Raw genomic sequence first — 12,845 nt, forward strand, 5'->3', positions numbered from 1 at the left:
CTGAAGATCAGCTTCAAAGATTGTAATTATTTGTATATATATGAAAGTTCTCAAGAAGAGAAGACACAGTTTTCTGGCTCAATTCTTTCTAAATTTAACATGATATCAGTCTAGGTTACGATTCCCAAACCTAGTTTGTGTTTTTTTTTTCAGTCTCGTGTTCTCGACTCTCGACTTTCAACTTTCGAACTTTCGATTATCGAATCTTCCCTCTGTTTTTCCTAGCTCCATGGCTTCCGAAAAATATGATGTCTTGTTCGTTCGCCTTAACGAAAAAAACTACTCTGCTTGGGCATTCCAATTTGAGATTTTTGTCATCGGAAAAGATTTGTGGGGTCATGTTGATGGCAGCACTCCCGCTCCTGACAAAGACAAAGATAAGGTCGCTCATGCTAAGTGGGCCGTCAAAGATGTTCAAGTCATGGCCTGGATCCTAAGTTCCGTGTATTCAAACATTGTCCTGAATTTTCATCCTTACAAGACTGCAAGCACAATGTGGTCTTACCTGAAGAAAATTTATAGTCAAAATAATGCAGCTCGTCGATTCCAACTTGAGCACAACATCGCTAATTTTAAACAAGATAGTCTCTCCATCTCTGAATTTTACTCTCAATTCATGAACCTTTGGGTTGAATACACTGATATAATTTATGCAAACTTGCCTTCCGAAGGTCTTAGTTCCGTACAAACAATTCATGAGATTACTAAACGTGATCAATTTCTTATGAAATTGCTATATGACTTTGAAGGTATCCGGTTCAATCTCATGCATAGAAATCATGTCCCATCGTTGGATGCATGTCTTAATGAAATAGATAAAATAAATTCCAAAATGAATTTTTGTTCAAAAATAAAATCTTATTGAAACTGTCGAATTCATCCTTTGAAACCATATCACATTCTCGATTAGATTAAATAAGATAAATTAAGACGGTATTTTATAAACCTTTATAATTCTCACTAAAGAGTAAACTCATTTCCAATAAGTATTATTTAATCTGACCATTATCTTAGTTATTAGTTTTATTTAGATGTTACTGATGTTAGACATTTAAAGTGTCATGGTCCATGGTTTGATACTAAATTATGTGAAGAGTTTTGGTAATTTGTACTACCGAAGTAGCACGAGTCCATGTCTGACACATGTAAAGGACGAAGAAATGTATATATCATACTTTTCAGTGCTATTATTGTATAATATATGAAACTGAACCTTACCAAGTGCAACAGTGTATGGTATATGCGAATTTAATTGTAAGCAATAAAGCAGGATCATTTTCTAATTACATCATCGCATGCATCACCAAAATACCTATTCTTAAATATCCAACTGGACCACACAATAAACTTTGTAAATTATATTCACGCACTCACTTAGCTGATGATAAACACAGTCATATGTTTCTAGCTTTGTCCTTTTAAAGCTTGGCAATCACCCCATTTTGAATTGGCTTCGCAGATATCCCATTATCTTTATCATCCAAATCACTTGCACTTGGGGGAACATCTACTGCTGGGGAGCAATTGAAAAATCCATGTGGCTGCATCATGAATAGCACAATAAAATTAATGCTAATTCTATCAATACAGAATATTCTTCTTCTTTAAACAACTTTGTTGCTTCCACCTATGGAAATTTCTCCTATAAACTTAATGTATGGTTCTCTCACATATTCGAAAATGAACTTGGGTTTTGGATTAGGAGACTTCAAATAAGATTCACACGGAAGAACTGTAGTGAACTAAAAATTTAGGAAATAAGCATGTCTCAGTAGCTCAATAGGAATATTTTCACAGAAAGAATGACAAGAAAATAAGCTAATTTTGAGTGGAATACCATAAGCAGAAAGCCAATGCGTTCCACTGGCATAACTGGCCAGTCTTCCAATCGAGGAATGTGTGTCACACCAAACACGTACCTGTAATATTTCACCATGTCAGTTAACATCTACACAGAATGAATAAGAACAAAGTCTTCTAGAGTTATTAGCCAAATATGTGTTAATCCATTAAACATTCTATATCGACTAGAGATACAACGAAAAGAAGTTTGTGCAAATTATTGATCAATTACTTTTTTTTTTCATATACAGTATCCGGAGACTGATTAATAAAGAGTAACATGTGAAACAAAAACAAGTGAACTAACCAAAGAACTATATCAGCTTCCTCCAGTGATCTATTTTGCTGAACCCATGTAGCCAAACCCTCTCCAACACGTGGATTCTGATTAGGGAACTCTCCTCCTGGCTGCATTTCGTCAGGAACATAAGGAGTGACCCAAAGATTGTGCTTCAAGAAAGCTGCTCTTCTCAGAAACTTGGCCTCTGAACCAGCCAAGGGTAAACAATTTGAACCAGGTACCAACTTGTATCCTGTTAGCTGCCCGGTTCGGTTTACCGTCCTGGTGTTTCTCACCTAAAACAGGAAATTCAAGTCAGCAACACTGGGTAGAATATGTTAAATAGTATTTTTTTTTTTTTAACAAGTAAATAATCCCACTTTGAGTAATATAACTGCAAGATAAAGGGTTACAAAAAAAAAAGGAATCTTTTGTTTCATTTCTTTCTTTCAAGTGGAAGGAACTTACAATCCAATGTCGAGCAGATAAAGGGTTACAATCACGCATTGCTTCCAATTCTGATTTAAGCAGTTTTTCCTCTGCATAAAATGCGTTGTTGTGAACATTATTCTCTCCTGGCTGTTCAACTTTGACATCCACCTCAACAACCTGGAACGGAGAAGTAGAACTTTGTCACTACTTTCATCTATTATTTGTGATTATACCTCCTGAATTTCAGAATTTTGATGGAGGTGAAAGACCCTTTCTTCCCTTTTTTTCAAAGGGAACCACACCATGGACTATTAAGTAATAAAAGAAGTTCAACATGATAATATCACAGGAAAGTAAGAAAACGACAGAAACTTCATACAGACATGGGCGGCTATATCAAAGATCATGTTAGTTAATGTGACATTACCAAAAGGGATACTCATATGTACTCTTAATATTGGTATTATTCAAAACACCATTCATTCTTATGCTTATCCTGATACTGAATGCAAGCTACACAATTGAAGATTTTCATGCAATTAATTTTTTTTTCTAAAACAAAATTTGAGACCAGCAATAATGACATTACACTGGCTCAAAATATTGAAGTATGAGCCATTCAAAATATTCCCATCAGCATTGATCTTGCCCAAAGAAAATTTTAGTTGAACTCTGACCTGATTAAATGCTTCACCAGGCTTGCAATCAACAGCCATGTCCATACGAGCAACAAAAAAGTGTTGATGGACAGGCGCATATAATCCAGGTGCAATGGTTGTGCCATATTTTCGAGTTTCGCCTGGTTGCAACGCTCCTAAACTGAGAATTCCCGTGAGCTTGACCTCAGCTTCTATTTTTCCATCCTGAAAGAAGGAAACAGCAAATAGAAAATCAGAGAGACAGTCAATTCATATGCTTATGTTTGAACATTGAAATCCACCACAAAAACATGAATGCCTGTAGAGGGGTAGGATAAACAGTACAGAACATAGCAATGAAAGTCAGAATAAACATACTCAGTGAAAGAATGCATTTCTTAATCACGCAGTTAGGATAAAAAATTTCTTTCTTTCTGGTTCAGCTGCTAGGGTACATAGCAGAACCCTCACCTTGAAACCAGCACTCTCTACTCTCATTTAAAAATCTGGGACACCCACTTTTATATATTTTAAATTTTAGAGTATCTCTGTGTATATCACCAAGCCTCAAACATGATTGAAACTCTACCAGTCTTATCAGAGACAACAACTTGCCTGATAGAAGTGCCAGAAAAATCCATACTCATAGTTAGCCACAGTGCATATAAAAGATACTGTCAGCCTTCTAGACCGTCGAACTTCAGCCAAACCTGTTCTCCAGTCTTGATGCTTCCATAAAATACCATGATCCTCTTCATGCAAGCAGACACAATTCTCTATTGTCTCAACACCTCCAGTAAAGTTTGTGAAGTGAGCATCGAAATATTTGACATAGCCTAAACAATCACAACCCTGCAATAAAGCCTCTTGCAAAGCAAATTTTAATTTCATCTACGCTGAGAAAGAATATTAATTTGACTAGATTAGAAGAAAATGCCTCAACCTTCTTGAGAGAATGAGCATTTTTACCCAAACCATCTTCTCCTGCATCAAAAGCATTCTTCCTGTAGTGAGGATCGTTTGGATCTCCATAAGGAACCACCATCTCAACAAAACTCAATCTGTGGGCCACTGGTCTTCTTCCTCGACTTCCATCAATATAGGCTACAGAATAAATAACCAAACCTTCTCTAGGAGTAAAACCAATACGAAAGTTCCACTGCACACACAAAAAAAAAAAATACTTTTACAAGTTTACAACATAGCTTGTATCAATTAGCCAGTAGAAAAGTAAAGATACAGACAAGACAATCACCTTCTGCCATTGAATGAAGTGCCCGTTGACACGAAAACTTGGACCTTCAGGCTGAATAATCTGTAATGGCTTTACATCACTTCTATCAACTCCTCCCCGAGTTTCACCAGAAGTATAATTTCTCAGTGGATCAGCAGGTGGAAGAGGGATCAGTTTTCGATCTTCAAACTCAAGAATTTCCATATTTTGCATGTCAACAAGTATATAGATTCCTTCAACTGGACGCGCATAGCCATTTTCCATGGGGCAGTCACTTTCAGTTCTGCAAAAGATTAGTGGTTTAGCAAGCCTGCGGCTAGGGGCGTCTGTTTCGCTATGATATCCTACACACCTGTAAGTTTCAGCTCCATTAGAAAGAACAGATCAATGAAATACCTTCATATGAAATGTGCTGAAATCATCTCAAATTAGCAACTAACCATGCATCCACCATCACGAGATCCATGTCGTCAATCCCTCTTCTCTTCATTGCTTCTCGAAATGGAGGGAAGTCCTTCACAACAGCTTCACATTCAGCATACTCCACAGCATCCTGTACATATAGAATGAATTACACAATGCTATTCTGATTTGGAACTAATAGAGATAAGGACTAACAGATAAGTGTGGAGGTTGCTTCAATTTTACATATTAGAGTATTGTTGTCAAAAGTAGGAGTTTTAGGTTCAGAAGAATGAAGTGACATACAAGAGAATGAAACAAAAGTTTCTATTAATTGAGATATATTATCATGAATGGATAAGTTCATCAAACTTAGAGCACTAAGTTTGGATAACAGACCATGATAAGGAAATACGGTAACCAATCCTAGTTTATGATGAAAAATAGGAAAATAAATTCTAGCAGAGAATCTATTCTATGATGTGATAAGATACTTTCATGTACTTTAATTGTTCCAAGTACGTTTATTTAATTGCATGCATGTGAAAAACAAATATGCTACAATATTAACATTTATTTGACTTCTATTCCATAAATATTTTTATGCAAGTTCTAGCAAAGGTGTTTAAATAGGAAAGCGAAAAAAATCTATCTCGCATAGAGGCAAAACAAGGTTCCAGCTACAATAAGCATGGGGATAAGGAAGACTGTAAATTATAATAAGGAGCAAAACTTTATCAAGTAAACATATTTACCATTGGTGGCTGAACATTTGGAATGACTTTGGAAGAAATAACTTTGCCTCTATGGTGACCACCTCGAGTTGCTGCATGCACTTCCCTGAGTTCAACAATCCATATGCTAGTCTCATTTGACCTTTTGTTGTACACAACCAATCGTGCTTTCCTTGGGGGAAGTTTAGAAGGAATCACAGGTCCTCCTTTAGTCCTGGGAAGCAAAGAAGGCTGGAAAGGAGGGAAGAAATATGCATCTGCTAATGCAATAACTTGCTTATCTGGTTCTACCAGTACTACTTCAACAAAGCGCATGCTATCCCTCACCTAAGAGAATAATCAAATAATGGTAAATATTGAGAAACAACCGTTTATCTTTCAAATGTTATTATTAAGCTGGCAAAAGTAAGTGATGTTTTCCCCATACAAATTCCTAAACATTCAAACACAAACATATCATAACCATACTAGGTAATAAGTTTAAAGCTAAATCTAAAATGAAAGAGAAAATTATGAAGCAATCTACCTCAGGGGTTGCCCCAGCAGCCCGAACTGTAGCTACAGCCACTGATATTTCAGCAGCTGACAGTGGATCCAAAGGGTGGCAAGTTTGAGCTCTCATCATGACTGGAATACCTATGCCAGGAAATAAGCAAAGAATTTTTTTTTTATAGAAGAAGAAATTTCATCAAAGACAAAAGAGATCAACTAGAAAGAGAGTATAATGAACCCCTTGAATCAAAAAATACCAAACACGTTAATACAAAAAATCCGAGAAAAACAGGGAAAGAAGACGAGTAAGAAGTGTTCAACATATAAAACTAATCACATGTCTTCACCTGACACTACCAGCTTAAATTTTTAAAATGTAGTAAAGCTTCCAAATCTCTCTGAAAATACGAGTAGCGACACTTTTATGTCAAAGAAACCGAAGACTTCAATCACAGATCAAAAATTTTGGTAAAGAAACATCCTTAAAAAATGGTCCTCTCCAACTACACCTACTAAGGGACTAAATAAACCACACAGTGAACATTTTTGTGGGAGTGAGGGAATCCGGCTCATATAAGATAGCACTACATCAGGTAGTGTTAAACAAGTCAATTTAACTCTTACTCTATAGAAATTAGAAAATTTTCAACCCAACAACGCACTAGTAGATTAAGTGAATTGACTAATTAAATTAAAAAAAAAAAAAAAAACTATAAAAATTAACTACATTTTTTTATTAATAATCTATTGTTTGTTTATTTATTTATATACACAATAGTATCAAATATTTAAATAGTCAACCAATATTAAAAATGCTAATATATTCAAATTACATTTGTTTATTCAACATGATAACTGTCAATCTCTGACTCACCAAATGAGTCAAATTGATTTTAGTCCAAACTACTCTACCAGATTGAGTTGTGCATTTATCTTTATAGCTTTTAAAATACCCATCACTTAAGCCTCACAATATTAATAGGTTGACTACAGCAAATATCTCAATATGAATCAAAAACAGAAATGGTAGGAAAAATATATTTAAAATAAAAAAAATAAAAATCACGATAAATGCCTTTTTATATTTTTATTAAATGTTATATGCAATGCTTTATTTTTCATCCTTACACATTGATTTATCCTTGTTATGTTACACAGTCTTACATCCTAAGAGACTTAATGATGATTTCAAGTGAACACAGATAGACTTTCTTACCTACTTATATTACTGTTTTCGAATTTTCATTGAAATTTCAGCTTCGTAATCCGTATAATAAAAGTCTTAACAAGGTAATTTCTAAAAGAATTACATATAAATTCCATTTATCTTTAAATTTGGAAATTGTTATTTACGCCCTTCCATTTTCACTAACATATCTTCTATTGCAATTTTTTTTCCTGAAAATAACTTTTATCCATAAAGGAATTTCCGGAAGTGTTAAAATTTTACACATTCCAAATAGTGATTTTCAGAAGCCAATTTTTAGAAGAGAAAGATGTTATAGGGAAGAGGGAGGATTAGAGGCAATTGGTGGGGAGAATCCTATGCTTGCAACAAGAAGGAATGTTGGAGATGCAGAGATAGTAGTTGGGGAAACCTAAGACCATTAAGAGGAATGCGATGAATCTAGCAATAAAAATGTCCAAAGAGGCAAACACCCTCTTTCACAAGCCAAAACACAAAGTTGGTGTCATTGAAACAATTATTGCATCCACAAGGACTGACTTGCACAGTAAATAAAAGATTTTTCTTCAAGGAACAGAGAAACTGAGTCAAATCTTAACTTTTTTTATAAATTGGCTTCCAAACAATACTTTCTGAAATTTTAACAGTCCTAAAAGTCCACTTTTGAAAAAAGAAATGTAAAGGTAAATCAATAAAACGGTGTAGGAGTGAATACCTTTGGTGGTGGAGGTGGTTTTGGGAGGAGGATCGGGAAAGGAATCGACGGCGGACATGAGGGCGGAGACGGGGGGTCTGTTTCGGAAGGGATCGGCGGCGGGGTGGGCCCAGGAGGAGGGAACTGCGGAGGAATTAGAAGCAGTGGGGTTGTTACTGAGATTATTTGGCGTCGCTTTTTCCTGAGCTGTGGCCATTGTAAAGGGTTAGCGAGCTCACCGTAGAAAACTCCACCGCAGTAGTATTCCAGTGACATACAGCAACGCCTGACTGCACAACGCAACACACGCCGCCGCCCCCACACGACAGCAGCAGAAACAACAACAATAACAGCCTCAAAACTGTGGGCACTGCTGTTTTGATCGATACGGTTGTGGAATGATTGATTGAACAACGTATGAGGATGCGTCACCAGTGCTACTTTTGGGTGATGATTGAAAGTAATTGAACGAATGTGGAGGGGAATACGTCAGCAGTGTTGCTTTTCCCTGAAGATCATGGAGATGAATCACTGTTGCTTTTCCATGGAGATATTGAAAGTAATTGAACGAATGGAGATTCGTCACGACTGCTGGTGCTTTTTTCCATGAAGATTGAAAGTAGCCGAAAGTGCGGTTGGATGATAAAGTTAATTGTCTTTTCCTTTTCTTCTCCGTTTCTCCTCTTTGTTGTGGGTGACCTGACAGAAGGCACCAATAGTCTCTGCTGTTTCAGAAAATATGGCCATTCAGCAAGCAGCAACAACACATCAGACTCCAACATAGGGAAGCGGAACATACAATAACCAGCTGCCTGCAAGTAGAGGTCCAGTGACAGCTGGATTGGGTTATGTTCCATCTACATTTTTTTTATTATTAGAAATGAAAGAGATACTAAAATAAGAATTTCCTTTTCTTTCACATATTTTTTTGTATTTTTTGTTTTAATGCGAATAATCTTTATTTGTATTTCTATTTTACAATTTAGAATTTTATTTAATTTTTTCATTTTGTTGGAGATCAAAATACTTCTGAATAAAATCTTTTACTTTTATAATTGAGAATTTTTTTAGAATGCATTAATTGATTTGAAAGTTATTATAATGACTTAGTTCTTAAATTTGTAAGAGTAATAGTAATATGATATATATTAACATTCATTTGACACATTTAATAATGTAAAATGATTTTGAAAAGATAAATTTTTATAGTTTTTCAAAATAGAAGAAAGTAAAAAATAAAAAAGTCAAAGTATCATTTTTCAATTCGTAACTATATTATCTGATCTCTTATTTTATTATTGTATAACTTATTATCTTCTTAGTTTTAATATATATATATATATATATATATATATATATATATATATATATATATATATATATATATTTAAAGACTTAATTTATTAAATGAATCTTAACTCTATGAACTTAAAGTGTTAATTAAAATAAATAAGTGTTCAATCCTTCTTAACCCTAATTAGTTAAATTATGTAATATTTAAGGAAATTTAGGTTGTGTTCACTTGGAGAAGAGGAATGTGGGGAGAGTCATTGGATGAATTTGAGAGTGTTTGAAGGTGAACTAATTGGTGTTTATTTGAGTGGATAAATGAGAGTGAATTTAGAAGTAAAGTTTATGAGAATTAGTGTAAGATTTGATTGATATGACAGAAAAAAAATTTGTTTAATTAGTAGAAATTGAAAATTACCAAAACGTTCATAGTTATTAAAGTAACATAAAATGATAATTTTTGATGTTATATTTAATTATAAAAATTGTTTACAAAGAGTAAAAAATTAACATTAATTATTAAAATTAATTTTAATATACCATTTAACACATGCATAAATTTTTTCAATGTAATAGTACACCTTAACAAATTTAAAACAAATCAAACATTTAATATATCAAATGGTAATAACTATGTGTTATTTAAGTAATTAAAAAAATCATCTTAGTAATACTTTTAATATTCAAGAGTAAATTAAAAAAATATTTTTTATAATAATTAATCTAAATACTTTGATTATTTATTATATTATTTCAATATTTTAATGTGAGTTAATCATCCTCAGCCATAAAAATCTCACATAAAAATTTCATTACCTTCACAAGTGCATTCTCAGTTTCGTTACGCAGTGCTTCGACAGTGATGTATTATCCACCCTCCACCATCCTCCACCTTTGACACGGTCATGACATGGTCCAACCTTGCAACGATTTTGAAGCTCCAAGCTCGCGCAAGCACCATGGAACGAAACTTACGAATGAGGAACCGGATACCATGAGTCGGGAACCGAATACACCACTCCTCGAACCAATGCACGACCTGGGAATCAAATAAACATGGCTGGAACCAAATACACGTTGCGCCGGAACCGAATACTCTAAAGCATTGTAGAAGGAGAACCGGATACGCATGAATATAGTGATGCAAAAGGAAGGGGAACCGAATATGCATTCCTATAACCGAATACACCAGCCTTTTATTTTCCTTGTTGAAGGGGAACCGAATACTCATCTTCTGTAACCGAATACACCATGGTGTGCTTCATTCTTCCTCTCCATTGTTGTAGCAATACAATTTTTAAATTTATGTTAAGATGGGAATCCATTATGGTTACTAGGAGGAATCGAATCATGTAGGTGTTATTTTATACATGGTATTTCACAAATGAATGAGGACAAACATGTCATTTTGACTGAAATCAGTGCAAATATCCTCATTTGAATGAAGATTTAGAAACCTCGCAATCTTGCAAATTCGTCTAATTCCATCACCTTCTATCCACTGAAGTGAACACGAATTTATTCGCAAATCAATCCTCGCATTTGCTTTTAAGCAGTGTTATCCACTATAGTGAACACAACCTTAATACTGGAGAATTGATTTTGCAATAAATTATAATCAAGTTTTATTAAATATTAAATATATCATGAATTTGAATATTTTTTTAATCATGTTTTTATTAAAAATTTTATTTAATATGATAGTCAATATTTTTTATATTTCTTAATTAAGTTTTTATTGTTCAATTTATAATCCATTAAATGATATAGGATTATTATTTTATCATTGTTTACGTATTTTTGTATGAAAAAAAAAGTTATGATTAAGTTTTAAAATCTTTCTTAAATTTGAATATTTTTAATTATACTATTTGTACTATATGGCCATACGACCACATAGAAGGATTAATCGGATAAGACTACTAAGAAAGGGTGACGACCGAATATGTTGGAGTCAACACCATGAGTCGTTCAATCAAGTGAAATAAACATTGTTTATTAACGACCGCATGGTCATGGAAGATGAGTGACCAAACAGACGACTTTTGGCAACAACTACCCCTAAACATCGATTCTAATCAAAATTACTGGTAAGAACTACTTCGTGTGTAATGAGTAGTAATTGGGCCATGATTAGGATTCTCCTAATCATAAGTCTACTTCGCAACCTATAAATAGAGGTCAGAGTAAGAACATAAGTGATTGCTCATTTTGAAACTTACAAATAGAGATATGTGATTGCATTTATTGCGAATTTAAGATTTTACTATGACTTCCGATCATATTAATCAGCATCGGAGTGTCTTTAACAGGTACATCAAACGGTTTAGAACGTGAACTTTAACAGGTACATCAAACGATTTAGAACGTGAACAGAAAATAATTTTAACTAAAAACATTCAGAACTACCTAAGTTAACTTAGAATAATCTAGAAATGAATATTTTGACCCTACACCTGAAACACTATTATTACAAATTTTCATTTTAAATATCCAAACTTTTTATACTTTTCAATTAATTTCTTAATATTTAATTTTGTCGCGACTTTAGGTGATCTAACCGATTATTTTTGAAATGTCAAACATAACACCTTAAACTTAGACAACAATAAAAACAATAATCTTAATAACTAAACGTAGTTGGTTCGATTTTAATCTTTAATTAAAGAAAGGAAATAATAATTATTTTTAAAAGAAAATTAGAGTTTTAAATTTTTTTATTATAAATCATTTTTAAAATCAAGTGTCTCATTATTCCACGATAACAATTACAGACTCAATTAAAAAACATAAATATTTTGGACACAAAAATTTTAGGAGAGATTGAGTTAAAAATATCAAAATTTATTATAAATTTAAAACTTAATGATTTTTTTAAGTAGAGACACATTTGATATTATCCTTTTAGCGTGCCTTCAAAATATAGCTGTTTTGATATATTTAAAATAAACATAATTAATGTTTCTTATATTTAGGTTTTAAATTTGTTTTGATTATTATATTTACTTTTAATTGAATTGAGTTTCAATATTTATTAAATATAAGTCAATATGATTATTTTCGTTAAATTGAAGTTAACACCATTTGAAAAGTGATTATATGTCAATATGATAAAATAAATAATTAATAATTTAATCTTTATATTATAAAATGAATAATTAATAATTTAATTTTTATATTAAAACATATGGTTCGCTTTTGTTTTTATATATTTTTCTCAATTAATTGAATTCAATAAAGACAATGTAGTCTCTTTCATAAAATTAACATTAACATAGTTAGGAAGTGATTACGTGTGAGTTGAAATCCTCTTCTCTTTCTCTAACCCCTTATTCTCACACTGTCTCACTAAGATAGTCTCTTTCTTATCTATAATATTTGATATTGTTTACTGCATTGTCGGAGATTAAGACATAGCTTTTGGATTTATTCTTAAGATTTCTGCATGATGATGCTAATGAAAAATGGACCACATTGTTTTCTTATAAAAAGCATAGGGACCCGATTAATTCAAAAGAAAAGTATAGAAACTAAATTATTAACTAAGATTTTTATTAGATTGACATGTAATTACCTTCCAAATCAACACTAATTTAATGGAATTGATCATATTAACTCTAT

At 32.9% G+C, this 12,845-nt stretch overlaps 1 protein-coding gene across 1 annotated transcript; it reads right to left on the minus strand.

Annotated features, from left to right (window-relative positions):
- Positions 1-1,146: 1,146 nt before the first annotated feature.
- On the minus strand, positions 1,147-8,757 carry LOC106777802 (copper methylamine oxidase-like). Its single transcript, XM_014665563.2, has 12 exons — positions 7,956-8,757; positions 6,089-6,198; positions 5,584-5,889; positions 4,867-4,979; positions 4,448-4,778; positions 4,136-4,351; positions 3,808-4,044; positions 3,232-3,417; positions 2,591-2,731; positions 2,150-2,418; positions 1,838-1,919; positions 1,147-1,541 (listed from the first exon to the last, which is right to left on the minus strand). The coding sequence occupies exons 1-12, from the start codon at positions 8,149-8,151 to the stop codon at positions 1,419-1,421; spliced, it is 2,310 nt and encodes a 769-aa protein (XP_014521049.1). The 5' UTR covers positions 8,152-8,757; the 3' UTR covers positions 1,147-1,418.
- Positions 8,758-12,845: the final 4,088 nt, after the last annotated feature.

Source organism: Vigna radiata, chromosome 11 (assembly GCF_000741045.1).
Source record: "Vigna radiata var. radiata cultivar VC1973A chromosome 11, Vradiata_ver6, whole genome shotgun sequence".
In the NCBI taxonomy this organism is placed as follows: Eukaryota; Viridiplantae; Streptophyta; class Magnoliopsida; order Fabales; family Fabaceae; genus Vigna; species Vigna radiata.